The sequence below is a fragment of the Propithecus coquereli genome, unplaced genomic scaffold (assembly GCF_000956105.1).
Source record: "Propithecus coquereli isolate 6110/MARCELLA unplaced genomic scaffold, Pcoq_1.0 Scaffold150, whole genome shotgun sequence".
Taxonomy (NCBI): domain Eukaryota; kingdom Metazoa; phylum Chordata; class Mammalia; order Primates; family Indriidae; genus Propithecus; species Propithecus coquereli.
The window spans coordinates 1,148,780-1,170,884 of record NW_012139414.1 but is presented as its reverse complement, the minus strand read 5'-3'; the positions used below and the strand labels follow the sequence as shown (position 1 = coordinate 1,170,884).

General features: G+C 59.5%; 1 protein-coding gene across 10 annotated transcripts; it reads left to right on the top strand.

The window, feature by feature from the left end:
• The first annotated feature begins 2,184 nt into the window (after nt 1-2,184).
• MLXIPL (MLX interacting protein-like) lies at nt 2,185-20,740 on the top strand. Of its 10 annotated transcripts, none has more exons than XR_001137311.1 (18): nt 2,185-2,524; nt 6,214-6,320; nt 10,853-10,935; nt 11,094-11,183; nt 11,475-11,519; nt 11,787-11,873; nt 11,997-12,198; nt 12,334-12,414; nt 15,333-15,502; nt 16,890-17,433; nt 17,636-17,737; nt 17,816-17,963; nt 18,120-18,235; nt 18,328-18,447; nt 18,618-18,745; nt 18,819-18,942; nt 19,580-19,709; nt 19,980-20,735. XR_001137311.1 is itself a non-coding variant. In XM_012640379.1 (18 exons), exons 1-18 carry the CDS (start codon nt 2,232-2,234, stop codon nt 20,096-20,098), a joined length of 2,658 nt encoding a protein of 885 aa, XP_012495833.1. In that variant the 5' UTR covers nt 2,185-2,231; the 3' UTR covers nt 20,099-20,735. The 10 variants fall into 10 exon arrangements, 8 of the variants coding, with proteins under 8 accessions (XP_012495833.1, XP_012495834.1, XP_012495831.1 ...); XR_001137310.1 differs by having other exon boundaries at nt 17,813-17,963; XM_012640379.1 differs by having other exon boundaries at nt 17,670-17,737; nt 17,813-17,963.
• The last annotated feature ends 1,365 nt before the right edge of the window (nt 20,741-22,105 follow it).

Here is a 22,105-nt window from a genome sequence, read left to right as displayed (position 1 = left end):
GGGCACCCTCAGCTGGCTGTGTCATGTCATCATGGGAGAGATCAGAATTCGTGGACATCCTTACATTTCTTGTACTCTTTAGTGTTGTTTGAAATTACACAGGCAGGGCTTGTCTTTTCGGTGCTTACACCTCCAAAGGTGTTATCAGGCCCTGGGCAGAAACGAGGTGCAGATGCCTGCTGAGGGGAAACTGATGGTGTGGAGTGAGGGAAAGAATTCACTCGTAATCCTCCCACCCTACTCAGACCTAGTTCCAGGGGACAGTCTCTGGAACTGCAGGAGGCAATCTGAGATTTTCTCCTGGGGACAGGTGGCCGAGGGGAGAGCATGGTGAAGTGATCTGGGGGTGCTGATAGCAGAGATTTGGAACCAAGCCTGCAGGACCCTAAGAAATCACTGAATTCAGTCTCCTCATTTTACAGATGGAGAGACAGATCCCCAGTAAGACATTACCCAGAGTTATTCATAGAATTTGTAGCAGAGCAAGGATCAATTCAGGTCACCACCTGAGCCAGGGCCCCCGGAGCTAGGAGGCCCCAAGGGAGATGGGGGGAGCCCCTGCTTACCACCACACCCCTACAGCAGCCCACCAGCCCCTCCTAGCATCATGCCCCTTTCTCCAAGCATTCCCCAGGTCTGTGGGTGCACGCTGTGGGGGTTCAGAGACTCTAGGGAACAGTCTTGCCTCAGAGGCCCACAGAAGCGTAGGGGGAGAAGCCAGAGAGGCACATAGAGGTGAGTAACGATCCTGTCAGTCTGTGCCAAGGATCTCAAAAGGTCCACTTGGGGATGGTGCACTGAAGTGGGGCAGAGCCCGTCCAGAGGAGGCAGACTGGGGTGGGCATTGGAACTCCCACCTCCACCCCTGCAATCTGGCAGGGGGGCACAGGGAGAAGGCACTTCCTGCAGAGAGCATCAGGGAGGACTGGAGAATAGCAGGGCTCCCAGGAATGTGAGGTGACTGGCAGGGACACCGGGTACCAAACGAGGTGGGAGAAAGGGCCAGCCTGTGAGCAGCCTCTACCAATCACTTCACTCGCTTGCCAGCTGCTGGGAGTCCTCGGGCACTGTGTTGTGATCCTGAGGACTGTGTGACCCTAGCACGAGCTGGAAGAAAGTGCTATATGTTAAGCTTTTCCAAGGCTGCAGCACCCCACTGACCACCTCCTCTTTCCCTCATGTGACCACCAGTAGGACACACCATCAGAAAGCCAAGGGAGGTTAATGTTTGCCTCCAGCCCTTCCCTGTCCCCACCCACCCCACACCCACTAGGGACAGCCCTGGAGGGAAGTTTGGGAATCTTCTAGACCAGGCTTTGCTCCTGTCCCTCTGAGATACTTGGGCATGTTTTTGCTCCTGTGTGCCTCTGAATCCCACCTTTAAGGATGGTTAAGCACTCCAGCGAGGTGACAGATGTGAATGCCTCAGCCTGGTTTCTATTTTTCAGAAGCAGGAACAGAAGCTGGATCTCAGGGACAGTGAGAGGGGGGTCCAGAGCTCCTGGGCAGAAGCTTGCCTGAGGGCTGTCAGCGGGAGGGTGGCGCGGGCTCCACCTTGCCAGCCAGCCACCATTACCACCGGCGACGGTCCCGGAGGGCCTCGCAGGATTCACACTCATGTAGCCCCCTTGGGCCTGACTGTGCAGCTGTAGTGACGATCGCAGTGTCACTAGGGGTACCAACAACTGCCTGGGGGCTGGGCCCTTTAGGGACATTGCCTCGTGTCCACCACACAAGGCCCCTGAGAAGTGGGAGCTTCCAACTGAGCGGAGCACTGACCGGGGCTGAGATCAGGGAGCGGAGGGGCGCAGTAGTTAGGTGAGGGGAGATGGGTGATCTCGGGCCTCCCGGGAGGGCACCCCTAGAAACACGAACCTCACTGGGCTTCGGGCACTGAGGCGCTCTCAGTTTCAGGTGTGATAGTCTACCCTTCTTGAGACCCCTTTTGGGCGAAGTAGGAACGATTGACTCCAAGAGGTCACAACAGGAGGAAAGGCGGGAGGACGGGTAGCTACAGACCCGCCGGATCCCCCCGGGGAACAGGGCTCACACCTGGCGTATTGATTATGCTAATATAAGCCCCGCCCCTCCGCTCGCGGTACCGAGGCCCCGCCCACCCTAGCGGCCTATCGCGACGGGGGCGGGGCTATGTTAATAAGGCCGAGCGCCCGCGAGCTGCCCCGGCCTCGCGGCGGAGCCCAGGCGAGGCGGCGGCGGCGACGGCGATAGCCATGGCTGGGGCGCTGGCAGGGCTGGCCGCGGGCTTGCAGGTCCCGCGGGTCGTCCCTAGCCCGGACTCGGACTCGGACACAGACTCGGAGGACCCGAGTCTCCGGCGCAGCACAAGCGGGCTGCTCCGCTCGCAGGTCATCCACAGCGGTCACTTCATGGTTTCGTCGCCGCACAGCGACTCGCTGACCCGGCGGCGCGACCAGGAGGGGCCCGTAGGGCACTCCGACTTCGGGCCGCGCAGCATCGACCCCACACTAACTCGCCTCTTCGAGTGCTTGAGCCTGGCCTACAGGTGAGGGCGGCTCCGGGCCGACGGCCTCGGCTCTGCGTGGCGGGACTACGCGCTGGGGCTCCAAACACCCTCCCGGTCCTTCTGCTCCCGGGATTCCAGCCACAGCCTGGACTCCTCCCGCCCCCACCCCCTGGCGTCCTCTGACCCCGGCGCAGCCCACTGGCCCCTGACGAACCTGCGAACCTTCCGATTCCTGTTCCTCACCACCATCGCTTCATCCCTGGGCGACCGCCTCCCCTCCACCTCGACCTCCCTAGGACCACATCGGGCACCTGGCTCTGGTCCCTGCTCCTCGGCCCACCCCCCAAATGCCAGGCGTCCCTTGCGTTCCCAGGACCCTAGGCCATGCCCGCCCATCCCCACTCTCCACTGACCCCGGGACCACTCCTCCTGACCGCCTGCAGCCCTTGGTTCTCTCCCCGGCAGCCCGGCCCAGACGCACCCTACTTCTGCACCTTGCAATATTCCCCGCGCCTTTGCTTGTCCCATTCCACCTCCTCCCAAGCGCCGGGACGCGAACAGGTCAAGGGTGGTTGGAGGAGGGTGTCCCGGGCTGGCAGGAGCGGCGCAGCTCGCTGGGGTCTGGGCCACGGCCCGGCAGGGGGTGCTGCTGGCCGCGCGGCGCGGGTGCGCGGGAGGCCGGGGGCTCCCCCACCAGTGTCGCCGCGCGAGGCTGAGCGCCCGACGCAGCCTGGGACCCCCGGTTAGCGCGTCGCGGAGCGTGCGGGCCGCGCCCGGCTTCCGCTCCTCGCCTGCGTCCCAGGGGAGGGCGCCAACCCGGGTCCTGGCCCAGTGCCCTGGAGCAAAGTTCTCCGGAGCGGAGGGGCCCGGATAAATTATCAACCGAAAACTGTAGGGGAGAAAGGGGGATCGGCCGGCCTTGATCTTTTCTCTGTGTAAATATTCCTCTTCTTCCGCAGCGCCTCCTCCACTTCTGAGAACCGCTTGATAGAGACTGGCACCTGCCGCCTGAAGGCGAGCGGGAGCTGGGGTGGGGATTGCGGGGGAGTGTAGCTATCCCCAACCGCGGCCGCCGAGCTGCGACCCCATTGGCTGGAGGCAGAGTAACCTTGGCCCACATGCTCTGGCCCCGAGCCCGGGTCATGTTGCAACCTGATCGTCCAGGGCTCCGGACCGATGTGGAAAGTTCAAATTCCCGTCCCTTCTCCCCTCCCCACCCTGGATGTCACGAGACTGCCTGGGACAGGGCATCTAAGGTCCTGGTACGCAGGATGCGGGCACCCCTGCTCTTAAGGGTCTCCCATGTCCCACCCACTCCGGGCTTTGGCTTCCTGCTCTATACTGCACACCGCTGCATTGGGCTGGCTCACTTCCACCCCAGACCATGGGTGACCCAAAGGGAAGTTTCTGGGGAGGTGGCAAGGTAGGGGACAGAGCACATCCCAAGAACTGCTCCCCTAAGAGGCTAACTGGAGACTAATGTAACCCTAGTCAGGGACAGCTGGGGTGGACAGGGCTGTGTTTTCTCCCCGAACACCCAGAATATTAAATCTCTGGCCTGCCCTGAGTGTCAGCCTAAGCACCAGGGCTGGGGGGCGGAGGGGAGTGTCAGTACCAGAGCAGCCTGTGGGCTTCCCCATTTGGCAGGGGGAAAAACCTGAGGCTCATACTGGGAAAGTGTTTTAGCTCTCAAAGACTTGTAATTATAGGGGTTCTCTGGAAGGGAGAGGATTTTGGAACTGAGTGTCCCAAGGGAGTGACTGGATAGAAAGGGAACAGCACAGGAAGGGGCCAGAAGGTGGTGGGAGGACTGGGACAGCCTGACCCAGAGGACAGCGCGCAGAGGCCCGGCCGCTCTCACCCTCTGCAGGGCAGTGTGGGCAGAGGGGGGACTTTTCTAGGAGGATATGTTGCATGGTATCGTGGGTGGAAGCCCTGGGGGGCAGGTTCTGGAGGCTTCAAGAAAGCATTTGTTCGTGGTCAGAGCTGGCTAGAAAGAGTGGCCTCAGGGATGTGAGGGCACAAGTAGCACCCTGTCAGGGGTGCTCTAAAGGGAATTCCTACAAGGTGGGGGGTGGGGAGCTGAATTAGGGCTTCTAAGGTTTTCCCCACCCCATCCCCAAGCATCTCAGATTTTTTCTATTGGTCGTAAGAAGTTCTTGAACCCTGGCCCTAGGCTTTTGGCTCCAGGCTGGGTCCCTCCCCTCACAGTCCCAAATCCTTTCCTCCTGGGCTTGGATATTGTCACCTTCTTATCTCCCCCAGACCTGCCTGGGCCATACTGTCATAACCTCAGGAGGAAAATGGGAGAAGGAAGGCAGGCGGGTTGGGGGTGGGACACCAGGTGGTCAGAATGGGCTGGAAAGTTGCTGGGATACAGGCAGGGGCCACAAACTCAGGAGTCTCCCCCGCTCCCTACCCAAAAGAAGCTAGCCCAGGAGGTATCAGAATTTCCCCTACCCCCACCCCATGTCTCCCTACTAGACAGATGGTGTTTATCTAACTGCAGGAGCGAAGGGACCAGCCAGTGGGCCAGGGCACTGGGCTGTGTACCCTATTTGGGTAATGAGGCCTGTTGTCCCCTGGGTGGCAGTCCCCCACCCCACCCCAAAGCAAACAGAGGAACTTAGAGACCAGAGAGGAGAGGGGGCCAATGGCTGATGCACCCAAGGGGCTGCGGGGAGAGGGGCTGAGGAGTCAGACAGCCACGCACCCACCTCTCACCCCCAGGATGAGGTAGAGACCTCTGGAGCGAGCAGGCTTGGCTTTCTAAAAGACTTAAGTCTTGGGGCCTCAGCCTTGCCATCTGAGCAAGGGTAGGTGGGCCAGAGGGGACTTGCACACAACCCTGGCTTGTGGCTGGTGAGGAGGGAGGGAAGGAGAGACCAGCAGGGGTCTAAGACCCTGAATGTCTTGGCCTCCTGGGTCAGCTTCCTGGAGGTGGCAGACTTGTCCTGTGCCTAGCAGGACTCTGTGTAGAGCCTCTGCATCCCATGGATTTGGTGGACCGCTAGGATTAGGGTAGGCTGCTCGCTTCCCACTGCCTCCCACTCCCCATCCTAGCTGCCTGCCTTTGGGCCCTGACGGCTCACTGTCTTCGGCATGTCCCTGAGAAGGGCACATCTTCCAGCTCAGTCCGGATCACCATACGGGGATTCTGGACGGGGCAGACACCAACAGGGCTCTGAGGCCACCACCTGTCAAGAGGCTCCCTCTCCACCCAGGCAGACCCTCCCCAGCCATCCCCTGTGCCTCTCCTGAGCCTGAGGGGGCCTGGGTGAGTCCCTGCCGCGTGACCCTGGGCATGTCTCTTTCCCTTCCTGACCCTGAGGAAGGTCATTTCTTACTCTTCTTGAGTAAGGAATGGGTGTGAGGACTCTCCCCCGGCCAGCCCACAGGACACGCCTGTGAGGCCACTGGACATTGTTGTTCCCAGGACAGAGCTGATAAACAGGTTTCAGCCTTCCTTCAGTTCTGGTGGTAGATTAACAAGCAGGTCTCTCCAGAGAACACAAAGGCCCCCCCGTGGGGGTCTGGGAGGGTATTTTAAAGATCTGACTCTCAGGGGAGGAATTTTAGGCAGGTTAGATTAAGGGGCCAGATTTGAGGGGTCCCTCAAATTCCAGCCATAGCTGAACACCTAGTGCATGAGAAGAATGTGGAGCACCCCCTCTAGCATCTCCAACTTTCTCCACCCCTGTCCTGACCCAGCCCTCTCCCCCTGACAGTGGCAAGCTGGTCTCACCCAAGTGGAAGAATTTCAAAGGCCTCAAGCTGCTCTGCAGAGACAAGATCCGCCTCAACAACGCCATCTGGAGGGCCTGGTATATCCAGTGTGAGTGGGCGCCACCGGCCTCCCCAGCCAGGAGGGGCCTTCCCTGCCCCGCCAGAGGGCCCCACAAGGGGGCTGCCCAGGAAAACCCCTGGGACCCTCAGGGCCAGCACCAGCAGAGTGCTGCCAGCCTCCTGGGGAGACCAGACCCCCACACCGGGACCCCTGAACAGCTTCTGATCCCCAGAGGGTCTTGGGGAATGTGTCCCAAAGGGTGTTTTCCCCTGTGAACACAGAGCAGTGTTTCCACTAGGCAAAGCAGAGGTCACCCTGAGAAGCACTAAGGTAGGCTGAGATTTGGGGGACAGTTTAAAGCCCATTCTGCATCCCATTTGTGTAGCCAGATGCCTCGAATGCCAGGGTAAAAGGGGGTATGAGACACTCTCTGGGCCAGCTGCATCATTTTGTAAACGGGGAGACTGAGGATCCTACATGAGTCTCCACCAGCCTTTCAGTGAAGTCCTCCCTGAACACCGAACAGGTGCCCACCGTGGAGAATTGGGTAGAGGGGGCCCAGGGAGGCCATGTGGTATAGTGGAGGGGACTTTAGACTTAAGTCACCCAGAACTGGTTTCCCACCCTGTCTCTGCCCCTTCCTGGCTGTGTGACTTCAGGCTAGTTCCCTAAGCTCTCTGAACCTGTTTCCTTATCTATAAAATGAGGCCAATAGTCCTACTTTTCATGGTTGGTATGGAGACAACAGGTATGAAAGGGCCTGGCACTAAACTGGTGTTCAGTAAATGATGGACCCTGGAGGAGGTCACAGTCATTCAGGGACACCCCTGTGCCCCGTCCCCCATACCCCATGGCAGGGAAGTAGAGGCTGGGAGGACTTGGATCAGTCAGCCCTTTGTCGGGACCTTGTCCAGCTCAGTTAGGTCCTGCTACAGGATCTAAGGCTGTCCTGGGCCAGGCATGGAGGCTCACGCCTGTAATCCTAGCAATTTGGGAGGCCGAGGCAGGAGGATTGCTTGAGGCCAGGAGTTCAAGACCAGTCTAGGCAACATAACAAGACTCCATCTCTACCAAATATAAAAGCAATTAGCCAGGCATGGTAGTGTGTGCCTATAGTCCCACCTACTTGGGAGGCTGAAGCAGGAGGATTGCTTGAGCCCAGGAGTTAGAGGCTGCAGTGATCTATGATTGCGCCACTGCACTGGGTGACAGAGCAAGACCCTGTCTCAAAAATTAAAAAAAAAAAAAAAAAGGCTGTGCTGAGCTGGGAACACACAGCCCAGGAGGGACCACACACAGTAGGCTCTGTACTGGTCCCGCTGGCTTCTGTCCAAGTAAACAGAGGGAGTGTTTTCTGGTTTCCATTCATCTACGTGCCAGGCGCTTTCATAAATCATCTTATTTAAGGCTCCTAGCAGCCCTGGGAGATAAGTATTATTGCCCCCATTTTATGGATTAGCAACTGAGGCTCAGAAGGCGAGTGACATGTTCAGGTTCACAGAGCATAAAAGGGAGCAGAGCTGGGGCTGGCTGGAGTCTGGGGCTGTCGCCCTCTGGTGCTCTTCCCTGCTCCCAGCTGGCTGGCTTCCCGTCCTCTCTTGACAACATGCAGGTCACCCAGGGCAGTGGCTGAGCTTTTCAGGGAAGTGGAAGGTACATGTTTTTTGATGCCTTCTCTGGGTCTCTGCCATTTCTTTTCTTTTTTTTTCCCCCGACAAGTATGCCATTCAGAATCTGCTGTTTCTGAGAACTTGCATGACAGGCCCTGGCCAAAAACTAGGAAGCTGATACTCCAGGGGAAGACAGTGTCCCCCCTACCCCAAGATTTCACACTTGCACCTTCCTCCCAAAGCTGGATGGGACCCTTCCACTTGCAAACCCTGCACTCTGCAGAAGAAATTTCTGATCACGGCTGAGGCTTGATGCCCCTCGGGGTCCTCACTGCGACACACTGATCTCAGCTATTGCACAAGTTGCTGGAAGGACCCCAGGTTCTGAGTCAGACAGAGCTGGGTTTGAGGCAAGCCCTGGCACTCCCCAGTTATGTGGCCTTAGGAAAGTCTCTAGCCTCTAGGAGCCAAAGCTTGCTCATCTGTAAAATGGGAATAATGATAGGTCCTATTGCCGAGGCTTGCTGTGAGCTTTCAGAGACATCACCCAGGTCTTAGCACAGAGCCTGGCGCACAGAGGGGCCCCCGAGAGTGAGCAGCTGGATGGATTATTATGTTGATAGTAGCAGCAGCATGTGGCTGGCATATAACAAATGTCAGGACCTCTCCTTCCTAAACACCAAAGGTTTGAAGGTGGGCTTCAAGGGGGAGGGAGGGCTGCCTGGCTCACCCCCTCTCGAAAAGTGTTTTGCCTTAGGCTCAACCAGGAAGGGCCCTGCCATCCCTCTGCAGGCTCTTGGTCTCTGAGATCCTTCCTTTCCCAACCCACTTCTCACTGTCCCACACTCCAAAATCGCCTTGGTTTCCTCTGAGGTCCCCGGGTACTTTGCACCTCTCCTGGGCAAGAAGGACTTTCCACTTTGCATTATCTCTGTTGTTTGTTTGCTGTTCTCATCTCTCCTTGAAGCTGTAAGCACCCTGATTCATCCGTGTATTCCCTGTCCAAAGGGTTGGACGCTCTGTTGAATGGACAGACAAACTTATCAGTGTTAAACAAAGCCTACCCCAGGAAGCCACATTGTCACAGCCCTGCTGTCCAGAGCACTGGGCTGGGGAGGAAAGCCAGGCTGTGTCACTCAGCCCTGACTCTCTGGGGGCCCTGGACAAACTTCATCATGGTGCCCATTCCATTCTATCACCTGGGAAGCCAGGGGCAGAGATACTCTTTGAGACCCTCCTTGCTTACCTAGGCCCCTGGGAGTCTACACAGCCATGGGCCCGTCCCCTTGTTTTCTGTCCAAGCCAGGCTCAGCAAGCAAGACAAAAACCCTCCTGTCTGGGAGAATGTTCTTTAGGACAGAACTTTGTAAGTGATGCTGAAAGTCCCAATAAATGTCATGCTCTGGTGGTCCCCCTCCTCTGTGTCCTCATTTGCACCAGAGGAAGTTGGATGGGCCAGTGATTGCCCACTTTGTCAGGGTGGCCAAGAGGAATCTTAGGGTTGCCTCTTACGGAGGCCTGCTATGTGCCAAGATCGGCGCCAGCGCAGCTCCCGCTTCACGTCCCGTGGGGAGGCGAGCATGCAGAGAGATGACCAGAGAGGGCGGAGGAGGAGGTGCATGGGGCCATAGGGTTTTGGGGGTGGGAAGGCTGCCTGGAGGTGGGGCCATCCCGAAGGGTAGGGAGAGGAGGGAAGGGCAAGGGAATAAGACCAGAAGGTGGGCTGTCTGGCTTCAAGGTGGGCCACGTGGAGGTGGGAGAAGCAAGGGTGGCTAAGTCGTGGAGGGGGTTGGAAGCCAAGCTAAAGAGTGTGAACTTTATCCTGGAGGTTGTTGGGAGCCATGGAGGGTTTCAGGCCTGAACTGCACTTTAGGAAGAACTGACCTGGCTGCAGCAGGAAGACAGACTAGGGAGCATGAGGCTGGAGGTCCCTGTGCGAAATGCCGCCAGACTAGGGGGTGACGCAGGGAGAGAGAGGATGGAGGGGCGGGGGTGGTGGAAGAAACGTCACAGATCCTGTGGAATTGAGACTGGGAATGTGACGATTAGATTAGACCAGGAATGCCGGGAGCCAGTGGGGGTTTTGTGGTAGGTTTTGGGACATCCTAGTGGAGGGTCCCCAGGCAGCTGGCTATGGGCTGGAGCTGGAAGCGGCAGGGTGAGAGAGGCCGGGGGTGGGCATTGCAAAGGAGTCGGTGAAAAGTGATCAGCGAGACAGAAGAGCAGGGAATGTTCCTGGGGCTTGGGGAGGGGAGTGGGGAGGAGGTCAGGGAGGCTGGGACAGGGCCCACGGTTCAGGAGCGGGTCAGTGGGGCGGGCAAGGGGGCAGACACTGAGTCTCAGAGGGTGAAGATGAGATGGGAGGTATGACAGCAGAGGTGGCAAGTGACAACTCTTCCAAAATCGGGCTGAGGGGGAGGGAAGGGGTGCCAAGGGGTAGAGGTTAGCTTGTCGAGTAGCTAACCCAACAAGGGGAAGGAAAGGCTTGGGAGATAAAGAAGAGCCTGGAATGTGTTTATGGGCCAAAGGGAAGGGGCCTGGGGAGTGGCCAGGACTGGAGACTGAGCGGGGAGTGGAGGGCGTGGCAGAAAGCTCAGGCAGGTAGTAGCCGGAAGTAGACCGGGGCGCTTCTCTGAGATGAGAGTGGGTAGTGCCAAGGAGCCTGCGGCAGGGGGCCCAGGGCTCTAGACCCTGGCCTGCCGGTCTGAACAGGGTCTCCCTGAAGGACCTCACTGCCTGTGGCCTGTGGCCTCACAGCCCATTCAGCAAGCGCGGCCCCACCTACCTCCCTCGCGGGAGGCAGAGGAGGTGTGGGTTCTTTCACAGTGCCACATACATCTCCGAGGGCTAGAGCAGGCAGGAAGGCTTCCTGGAGGAGGCAGCAGACGATGCTTAATCTGAACGTCCAAGGCCAGGCAGGATTTCACAGGGTGTCACCTGGGCGCCCCTGACCTGGCCTGCTTCTGGCAGATGTGGAGCGGAGGAAGAGCCCCGTGTGTGGCTTCGTGACCCCCCTGCAGGGGCCGGAGGCTGACGCGCACAGGAAACCAGAGGTAGCTGCGGCCCTGGACCTCCCGCCCAGCCCGGCCCCTCCCTCCCGTCCCTCCCGCGCTGGGCTTGGGGGCCGGCCCAGGCGGGACTGGGTGAAGGTGGGAAATGGGGGTGCCGGGTCTGCCCTTCCCACTGAGTCTTCTCCCTCGACCCTCCCCAGGCCGTCGTCCTAGAGGGGAACTACTGGAAGCGGCGCATCGAGGTGGTGATGCGCGAGTACCACAAGTGGCGCATCTACTACAAGAAGCGGGTCCGTGGGGTCCAGAGGAGGCCCCTGCCACCGTCTGTCTTGGGAGATCCCTGGAAGGGACACGCCCGCCCCACAGCCAGCACCCCTTGGGCCCTCCACTAAGTCCCGGCCGACAGTGCCACCGTGTGGCCACAGGGTCTCCTAGCAGTCTCCTTACCTGGGTGGGGGTACCTCCCGAGGCGAAATAGGGGATCCCACTGCTGGGGGAGCTTGTGAGTAGGGGAGGCTTTGGCGGGGAGTGATGGAGGTAGGGGCAAGGGATCCCGTGTCCAACTCTGTGTGTCCCTGCAGCTCCGTAAGTCCAGCAGGGAAGGGGATCTCCCGGCACCTAAGCAGGTGGGTGTTCCCTGAGTGCAGCAGGGAAGAAATCCCCTGGCCCCTAAGCATGTGGGATGCAGAGAACTGACAGCTTCCGCCTGGGTGGGCAGGACGGTGGCTGGGGATGAAGGGGGCATGTTTGGGGAGTGGGAGTGATTGCCATCCTCTGGTTGATGAGTCGAGCCTGTCTCCCCTTGGGAGGGCGCAGTACTGGGAGGACCCCAGGCTGCTGAGCAAGGGGTGGGACCATGGGGGAGAAAAGGGACCTAAGAACTGGGGTCCCAGACAGGACAGAGTCAGAGGGCAGGAAGGGAGCCCTGTCTCTTCAGCAAGCCATCCTGGTCTGCAACAAGCCGGGGCCACCAGGGGAAGGTGAGGAGGATGAGCAGAGAGCCTCCTGGCCAGCTGGCTGACCATTTTCTCCCGGGCAGGGGTGATGAGGGGCTGGGGGTAGTGAGAGTCCTCCAGGGGCTGCTGACCGCTCTGTCCCCCTAGGCGGAAGGCAGGTGGCCACCGCCGGAGAGATGGTGCGAGCAGCTCTTCTCCAGCGTGGTGCCGGTGCTGCTGGGGGGCCCAGAGGAGGAGCCCGGCGGGCGGCAGCTCCTGGACCTCGACTGCTTTTTGTCGGACATCTCCGACACACTCTTTACCATGACTCAGCCCAGCCCTTCTCCCCTGCAGCTGTCCCCCGAGGATGGTGAGGGCCTGCATCCAGGGAGGGGTCGGGGAGAGGGGTCAGGCCTGTGAGAATCTAGGCTGCCAAGGGAGAACTGACTGGGGCCCCCCACTCCACCCTGCCCACTTCTCATGACGTCATCACTGTCTCCTCCAGCCTATGTCGGCAATGCTGACATGATCCAGCCGGACCTGACGCCTCTGCAGCCCAGCCTGGATGACTGCATGGAGATCTCAGGTGGGGCAGGTCCCTCCCTCCTCCCAGTGGAGTGGATGGGCAGGGTCAGTGTGGGGAAGGCCTTGGGAGGACTGTGTGGCCGTCCCAGGCCCCTCCAGGAGGGAAGATGGTCTGGGTGGTTTCAGAGAGATCTTCCTGGCCTCCCTTTGTCCAGCCTTGGGGTGTGGCTGGTGTGGTCTCAGATGCAGGCAGGGGACCAGGGGCTGTGAAGCTGCAGGCTAAAGGGGCTCCCAGGAAAAATAGCAGATGCTGAGACTCTCAGGAGAGAAAGGGACTTTGATTTGGTTGGGTCTATTTATTATCTACATGATGCATTTAAAAACGATTTATTAAAGAACACTGCAAACATACACACTAGTAGAGACTAGTTCAGTGAAGCCCCATGTAACTATCACCGATGACATCGACTTACCACCTCTGCCAGTCTTGTTTCATCTGGACCATGCCTCTTCTCTCCCATGTCATTTCTAAGAAAAATGCCAGGTATCATATCTTGTAAAGCATTTTTTTAATGTAGCAAATTTCCCTGCCTCCCTCTCCTGACCCCAGGGCCACCAAGTTACTGATTTCTTAGTGTCCTTCCAGAGATAGTCGTGTCCGTAGAAGCACAGGTGGACAGATGTCTCTGTTTTCACAACAGACTCTGCCCCACGTTGTCTTCTTCACTTGGCTGTAGGTCTTGCAGGCTGCTCTGATCGTCATACGTTTAGGGGCCTCCAGAGCCATGTGGGGGGCAGGCAGACAGCAGGGCTCAGCCTGTCTCACCCAAGGCACAGGGGACAGGAGGAGGGTCCCTGGGATAAAGGCTTAGTTTCAGTGAGCCCCCGACTCCATTCCACAGGGTCCTGGGCCTGTCAATCAAGAGGTGGAGGCCTATGGGGCGGGCACTAGGGAATGAGGAACCACCCCCACCCCTGCCCCAGCCCTGGGGGGGGGTGGGTGCCAGGGGCAGAAGTGTGGATGGCAGTGCCCTGGGAGCAGAGAAGCCTGGGAGGGCGGCGGCCCTGTCTGGACACACAGACCCCTGCCACAGGTAGGAGGGCAACCACTCCTACCCAGGCTCTGGGCAAGGCCAGCATGGACTGGGGCTAGGAAGAGACTTCTCACAAGCCAGGGTAGCTGCTGGGGGTGAGGGGCAAGTGTGGCCTTGCAGAGGAGGTGGCTCCTGTGGCCCTCTCAGACGCTCCTGCACCGGGGGACAGCCAGCACCAGTGCCCCCAGGGTTGCTGTCTCACCGTCCCCAAGAGCCCCACTGGAGAAGCAGGCTGGAAACCCAGAGAGGGGGCCAGAGCTCTGTGGAGACCAGGGCCTGGGGAAGTGATGGCAAGTCAGGTCCCTGGGGGAAACAGAGGCTAGAGAGGGACTCCAGGCTCAGAGGGTGGCTACAGCTGGGAAGCGACTTCTCTCAAGGCAGGGTGGGGACAAGCCTGGGCCCTCCTTGGGAAGGGGATGGCAGTGACTCAGGGATGAGATGGGCTTGCTGCCCCATGACCCCTGCCCAAGCCCTGGGGACTGGGCAGCAGGCGTGAGCAGGGAGCGGCTCGGGGCCCTCAGCCTCGTGGGGCCACCCTGGGGCCAGGCCCAGTGTGAGGCTGGTTCTAGACCCCAGGCCTCAGCGGCTAGCAATGGGGCCCATGGTGCCTGGGGGGTGGACAGAGGACCAGTGACACTCACTGTCTCCTGCCCAGTTCCCCTGTCAAAGGGAGGCAGCAGGACAGCAAGAAGACACCTTCTAACCATGCGGCCCAGGAAAGACACACAGATGTGGGCGCAGAGCATCATGGCAGGGCAGGTTCACAAGGACTCAGACGGAGGGACAAACGTGGGAACAGACACTGTGGGGACAGACAGATGCTATACACTGACACTTGTGAGTCCAGCTACTCCCACACACTGGCCCCACATCTTCTGGCAAAACAGTGTCACTTAAGACACACACACATGCACAAGTTTGACCCCCAGAAGGTTCTGGGTTTGGGGTGGTCTTATCTAACCCACTCCTGGTCTCCTGGGAGACGCTGGCCAGCTCTGTTGGCAAGTGAGGGGGGGGTCGTGGAAGTACAGAGTGGGGGCAGGGCCCATCCCAAGGTGGTGGGGAGCTGCCACAGTGGGGTCGAGTCCGACCAGACTGGGAGGCTTTGGGAGCTGGGGTGGACCTCAGGCTGGTCAGGGTCAGAGAAAGGTGCCCGGAAGGGAGCGGGTGGGCGGGCGGCGCCCAGGCCCGGGATGTGGTCAGGCCACAGGCAGCTGCTTCCCAAAACCAGAATAGCCCAAGGCTTACACAACCCGCACCCCAAACAATCCGGCGGCCACCTCCCCCGGCTCTTGCAGGCGTCCCAGCCCCTCACGCTCCTGCCCCTCTCTGAGCTCACCCTCGGCTCCTCTCGCCTCATTAGACCCTTTACCACTTGTGGGCTCTGCCCTTGTCGCTCACCTGTAGGCCTTCTGACAAACCTAACTGGTCCCTGACCCGCTGACCCCTGGCCCCCTCACCTCTAAGTCACCCCTGAACTCCTGCCACCCTGGAGCTCCTCCTGCCCCAGACCTCCTCCCTGGCACCGCACCCCTTTCCCGCCATGGCACCCGCTATGGCCCCCCTTTCTGTGCCTCCAGCAGAGCAGGAAGGGGAGCAGCCTGCGGATGGGGGAGCGGGGGCTGCCTCCTGAGGGGGGCTGGGGCCAAGGGTCCCTACTCACCCCCATCGTCCCCTACTGCCTCCCACTCAGGCCCATCCCACCCAAGCCTCTGCTGCCGCTTCCCCTGAGTGAGACAGAAACTCTCCCAGTTTCACAATCTCCTGTGGAAGCCCCCCCACCCCCGCCCAGGCTGGGGACAGGGCTCGAGGCCACTCTCCTCCAGCTGTCTGCCAGCCACAGCCTGGGCCCTAACTGCTGCCGCCCCGTGTGTCTGAATTACAGATTTCTTCACCAACTACCGCCCCCAACAGACGCCCACGCCTTCAAACTTCCCGGAACCCCCCAGCTTTAGCCCCATGGCCGATTCCCTCTTTAGCAGTGGGATCCTGAGCCAAGAGGTGCCCCCGGCCTCCTCGGGCATGACCCACCTCTCAGGACATGGCCGCCTGCAGGTGAGCTCACCCACCTGCCCAGCCCTGCCCGGCGCACCTGAGAGCAGGCCCTGGCCGCACCCGTGCCCAGCAGGTGCCCAGTCTTGTGCTTGACAGACTGGAGGGGAAGAATGGCCCCATGTCTGCCCTTCGCGGGCTGGGGGGCACAATCTTGCCGAAGAGGGGTGACCCCATGAAACAGAACTGGACGAAATGGTTGAATGGGGCTGAAGGCATGAGGACCACGGAGCGGGCGCCACCAAGGGCTGGGTTGCTTGTGGAGGGCTTCCTGGAGGAGGGGGAATTCTGGGCCTTAGTGAATGGGTGGGCTTTGGACTAGAAGAGACTAGTCAAGGGCATGCCAGATGGGAGGAAGAACAGGAACCAAAGCATGGAGGAGAAGGCTGAGCATGTATGTCTAGGAAGCAGTGAATCTACCATTTATTTGGCTTAAGAACTCCCAGGCCCAGCTTAGACGTTGCCTCTCTGCTGCTGGGTTATATGCCTCTTCCCTTCATCACCAGACTTTTCAGGTGCTTTTATAGATGGTTGTGGAAGGGTCTCTCTCCTCCACCAACAGTGAGCTCCCTGCTGCAGGGGCAGTATTTCGCTCACCTCTGCGTCATCTGGACCTAGCACAGTTCAGCATCAGCAAACGGCTGTCCAGTGAGCGAATGAACGAGTGAGCGTGTGGACCGATGGGTGTGTTGGTGAATGGACAGGTGTGTTGTAGATGGCACGGATGCAGACGTGGGCTGGTGAATATATGGGTAGGTAGGTGGGTGGTTGGATGGATGGGCTGGTACGTGGATGCGTAGATAAATAGTGTGATGGATGGATGAATGGGCTGGGTTAGGGTTAGGGTTAGGGCTAGGGTTAGGGTGGTGGATGGGTAAGCGGCTGGTGAATGCACAGATGGTGGATGGATGGATGGATTGTGGATGGGTTGGTGGATGTATGAAGGAAGTGTGGGTGGTTGGATGGATTGGTGAATGGGTCATACCTCGTGGGCTGGTGGAGAGATAGGTGGATGTGCTAGCTCAGAAATGAGAGAATAGATAGGTGAATGGATGGAGGATGGATGGATGGATGGAGAGACTGATGGACGAATTAGTGGAGGGATGGATAAGTTACTTGGTGGACGAGTGGATGGGCAGGAAGACTGATGCTCTTTGTCACACCTAACTTGTGCATAAATGTATTATTCCACTCCCTCTCTCAGCAGATTAAATTTCCCTGCTGTGTGTGTATGTGGGGGTCGGGGGTGGTGTTAGAAGGCAGGGATTGGTTGTCCTGTCTCTCCCCAGGGCCCAGTCCAGAGCTCAGCAGGGGCAGGAGGCTGCTTGGGGGGCTGCAGGGGCCAGCTCTCTCCCTTGCCTCTGAGTGTCTCTCTGTACCTCCTGATCAGGTTCAGAACAGCAGCCCTGGCCCCTTGGACTCCAGTGCCTTCCTGAGCTCTGATTTCCTCCTTCCTGAAGACCCCAAGCCCAAGCTCCCACCCCCTCTGGCACCCCCTCCTCTCCTCCAATATCCTCCCCCTGCCAAGGTGCCGGGCCTGGAGCCTTGCCCTCCACCCCCCTTCCCTCCCATGGCTCCACCCCCCACTGTGCTACAGGAAGACCCTCTCTTCTCTCCCAGGTTTCCCTTCCCCACTGTCCCTCCTGGCCCAGGAGTGTCACCACTGCCTGTTCCTGCAGCCTTCCCACCCACCCCACAGCCCATCCCAGGCCCTGTCACTCCCTTCCCCATAAACCTTCTGGCTTCAAGCTGTCCAGAGCCCCCTTTTGGGCCTTGCTTCTCCATGCGTCAGGGCACGTGGCCCAGAGGCAAGCCCCTGGCCCCGTCCCCTAGAGGACGGAAAGCCAACCCCCCTACCTTGTCCCCTGCCACGGCCAGCCCCACTGCCACTGCTGGGGGCAGCAACCCCTGCCTCACACAGCTGCTCACAGCAGGTGAGATAGGAGGGACCGTGTCAGCAGAGGGGGAGGTAGGGACCACCCACGGAAGTGGGGGGCCCATGGGAGCAGAGGGTGGGTGTGAAGAGACAGGCTCAGCCTGGGGGACAGAGGAATTAGGGACGCGGGCCCTGTACCTGAAAGGGACATGGCTGTTGGGAGGGGCGGGATGGGGTCTTGAGAGATGTTGGGGGGCCAGCCCCAGCAGCCCTCACAGTTCTGCCTGTGCACAGCCAAGCCCGAGCAAGCCCTGGAACCACCACTCGTGTCCAACGCCCTCCTCCAGCCCCCAGCTTCCCCGGTAAGATGGCAGGCGCTGGGAGGTGGGGGTGTGCCCAGGGGCTTCACCCCAACTCTCTGCCCTTCTCCACCCCAGCAGGAGACGGTCCCCGAATTCCCCTGCACCTTCTTTCCTCCAACCCCAGCCCCTACACCACCCCGGCCACCTCCGGGACCAGCCACACTGGCCCCATCCAGGCCTCTGATTGTCCCCAAGGCAGAGCGGCTCTCGCCCCCAGCACCCAGTGGTAAAGAGGGGCTGCAGGGACTGGGGGAGTCCAGGGGATGCAGGGAGAAGCAGGAAGAAGGGGGCACTGCATCCGGGGCCAAGATGAGAGGAGCAGGGCAATGGGACCCTCTCCCCTGTGTCGGTCTGTCTGTGGGTCTGTCTGTCCCGGCCGCAGGCAGCGAGCGGCGGCTGTCAGGGGAGCTCAACTCCATGCCAAGTCCAGGGGCTCTGAGTGTCCGTGTCTCGCCACCTCAACCCATCCTAAGCCGGGGCCGTGCAGACAACAACAAGGTGGGCACCGTGCCCCCACCCCAAGATCAGGTTGCTACCCCCAGGCCCTCCCGGGCTCCTTCCTAGGCTTACTCCACTGTCTGCTCACCAAGACTGAGAACAGGCGCATCACACACATCTCCGCGGAGCAGAAGCGGCGCTTCAATATCAAGCTGGGCTTTGACACCCTTCACGGGCTTGTGAGCACACTCAGCGCCCAGCCCAGCCTCAAGGTGAGCCCCCAGCCCAGGCTAGCACCCTCAGAATCGTGGGGCCCCTTCCTGGGCCCCCTACCCAAGACCAAACCCTAGAGCCCTCCAGACACCCTTGCCTCCTCCCACCCCAGTGGGTTCCAGGGTGGGGCGGCCTCCAGCGCCTGAGCCCACACTGGCGGCACCCACAGGTGAGCAAAGCCACCACGCTGCAGAAGACAGCAGAGTACATTGTCATGCTGCAACAGGAGCGGGCGGCCATGCAGGAGGAGGCCCAGCAGCTGCGGGAAGAGATCGAAGAGCTCAACGCTGCCATTAAGTAGGCAGGGTATGGGCTGGGGCTAGGGGGACATGCCATCTGACTCCCAACCCTGACCCTCCCACACCCCCAGCCTGTGCCAGCAGCAGCTGCCTGCTACAGGGGTGCCCATCACACACCAGCGTTTCGACCAGATGCGAGACATGTTTGATGACTATGTCCGAACCCGGACGCTGCACAACTGGAAGTTCTGGGTAGTATCCTCGCTCAGACCAGTGGCTGGGGACAGCAGGGTCCGCGGCGGGTGAACGCTGCGGCCAGCCCAGGCTGCACCCGAGATTTAGGCTCAGCTCCGCGGGTCAGGTGGGCTCAGAGCTGCCCCAGGGAAGGGGCTCGGGCTCTGGCTCTGTCCCCTGCTTCCAGGCCCTTGGCATCTGGGCCGGCAGGATTGCCCAGTGATGGGCTGGGAGCAGAGAGAAAAGCGAGGGAGGAGACATTGGGTAAGGGGAGCCACAGCACTGACCTCAGGGAGCCCAGAGGCAATTTTGGGAGAACCTAGCCCAAAGACAGTTTGGTACGAGGCCCAGAGAAGACGTGGTGCCCACTCCCTTGCCTGGCTTGGGGGTCAAGCTCCTGACTGAGCAGGGGCAGGGAGCCCAAGGACAGGAGACAGCCCAGCACAGAAGTGCCGCGAAGGAACCAGGAGGAGGGGGCTGAGAGCCGGAGAGCTGGGCAGGCCTCGGCAGGATGGGAGGAGGGACTGCAGTCCTCGGTGGTCAAGGTTAGACAGTGTCCAGGCCCCTCCTTCCCCTGGTTTGGGTTGGGCATCAAGGCTACATGTGAGGTGGTGGGGTACTGCCTGGATAACGGGCCTGCTCCTTGACCTGGGCCCAGTTCAGTGTCCTCATCCGGCCTCTGTTCGAGTCCTTCAATGGCATGGTGTCCACGGCAAGCCTGCACAGCCTCCGCCAGACCTCGCTGGCCTGGCTGGACCAGTACTGCTCCCTGCCTGCTCTCCGGCCAAGTACGTGAGCCATCTGTCTGCCCACCAGAGTGTCCCAGCCTTAGATCGGGGAGTTCTGCCCTGCTCAGACCCCAGGTCCAGCCTGCTTTCAACACAGCCTAGGGTTTTGGCCACCCCACCACGTCCCCTGGACGGACCACCGGGACACCTGTAGACAGAGACCTTGGGAGGGGCTGACGGTCTTGCCAACTGGTATCTCTCCCCATTGCTTTGACTTCAGCACTCAAGGGTAGAACCCTGACCCCAGGAGTTTCTCTCTCTCTCCCCCAGCTGTCCTGAACTCCCTCCGCCAGCTGAGCACATCTACTAGCATCCTGACTGAACCAGGCCGCGTCCCTGAGCAAGCCACGCGGGCAGTCACAGAGGGGACCCTTGGCAAACCTCTGTAGTCCTGGCCAGAGCCTGCTGCTCACTCAGCTGCCCTGGGGCTGCCTTCCCTGGGCATGGGCTCCAGGGATAACTTCTGGGCACTCCTCTCCCACCCTGGGCCTGGCAGTCCCCTTCCCGAGGGTCTCAGGGTCCACGTCTCATGCTTCCCACCTCCTGGAGGCTGAGAAGAGCTGAGTTCCCATTCCTGCTCTACCACTGTGTCCCTGGGTGACTCATAACCACTCTTTGGACCTCTGTTTTCCAATCCGCAAAATGGGGATGGGCAAGATTCAACCAGCAGATGACCCGAGGCCGTAGCAACTGTGACATTGGGGGCCTGAGCTAGCAATTCAGACAGCTTGAAGGAGGGAAGAGGATCTGTTTCCCTGCCACCCCAACCTGCTCCCCCACGGGTGGGACACAGGCCTTTGTTCTTGAGCAGAGAAGCAGAAAAGGAGGTTCCCTCTCTTTGCTCCTTCACTGGTGACCCAGAGGGGCTGCAGGATGGCTTCCGCTGGGTGAGGCCAGGAAGGTCTGATCACGGGAGAGACTAGGGCAGGGGTGGCCAGAGCAGGGCAGGCATCTTGTGTGTGTGTGGACATGTGTGTGTGTGTATTTTGTAAAGGATTCTTGACAAATAAAAGCAGAAACTGTCTGCCGGTGTGTCGGTGTGACTGTCAATCTGTTGGGTTAGGGAGAAAGCCTGTTGGCAGCGGGAGGTGGTTTTGTAGAGGGCCTTGTGCACCACCAAAGGGCCTGAGCTTTTTCTCTGAGCTGGAAGCCGCTGGAGGGTTGTAAGTGGAAAAGGGACAAGATCAGATGGAACTTCACAGGATCCCCCTGGGTGCTGAGCTGAGATTAGGCGGAAGCAGAGAGACCAGTTGGGGGCTGCTGTTCTCATTCAGGCGAGAGCTAACAGACATGCTTCCTGGAGATCCTCCCTGCGAGGCCAGGAGAAGGTTCAGAGAGGCTCACCCCTTTCAGAGTTGGAAGAAGGCAGAGCTGAGACCAAGGAGTGGAAGTGACAGGGCCATGTACTGGAACCATCCAGAAGGAGACTCCCTTGGGGGGTAGTCAGCTCCCCGCCCTGTGGAGTGTGCAAACAGAGAGTGGACAGCCACTTGGTTGGGCTGTCTTAGAAGGAACTGATACTTCAGGTGGGAATTGGAGTAGAAGGCTTCAAAGGCCCCAGTATTTCATTCATCCTTTCATTTATCAAGTTAACAAATTATATATGTAATACAAGCTATAATAATTATTATCATCATTCATTATTTTCATCACCATTTTACAGATGAAAAACTGAGGCGAAGAGAGGCTCAGTCCCTTGCCCGAACTTGCAAGGTCAGCGAGTGGCTCAGAGGTGCCCACCAGCCTGTCTGACTCTGCTTTTGGCCACCTCTGTGCTGCGGAGGTGGCAAGTGCACCCAGCCTTCCGTGCTGTTTGCTGCCGCAGACAGGCCTGAAGTGGCTCTCTGACAGGGACAGTCCCGGCAGTGTGTGCTCTGCTGTTTTCACCCACTCTCATGCTACCAGAAAGTTCTCTGTAAGACATCCCCTTGACCCTGTGACCCCTTCCAGAAGACTTCCTGCCTGGAAAGAGTCGTTGACACTTGCTCATTCTCCCTCCTCCCCTTCCTCTGACCCCTCATGCCCCTGCATTTGGGCTCCTCCTCCTCCTCTCTTGCACTCCAGCTTCACCCCTGCACTGACTCTGCTCTCACTGCACTCCCCTCTGCCTGACTTCCTCCTTGCAAAATCCAGTGTCCGCTTTGCAGTGCTCTTTTGGCTTCCCCAGTGACCTGGGGCCTCCTTGAACCACTCTTTCCCTAGGAATCCAGAATTCTCACCAGGCATCCCTTCCTTCTCCCCAGCAGTGCCTTCCCAGTTCCTGCTGTGGGAGCCTCTTCCTCTGCCTGTCCCTTCCTCAGCAACTGTCCTTCTCGCTCTATGGCAAGCCCCAGGCTCTGCTGAGGAGCCCCTACTCTGCATCTCCCCAGAGCTACAGAACCACACATCTGACAGCC

Coding starts and splice junctions, on each gene's coding strand:
- MLXIPL (XM_012640376.1), top strand. CDS start 2,232: ATGGCTGGGGCGCTGGCAGGGCTGGCCGCGGGCTTGCAGGTCCCGCGG. Junction 11,874..11,996: donor GCCGGGGCCACCAGGGGAAG/GTGAGGAGGATG, acceptor CTGTCCCCCTAG/GCGGAAGGCAGGTGGCCACC. Junction 18,746..18,818: donor GAGCTCAACGCTGCCATTAA/GTAGGCAGGGTA, acceptor CCACACCCCCAG/CCTGTGCCAGCAGCAGCTGC.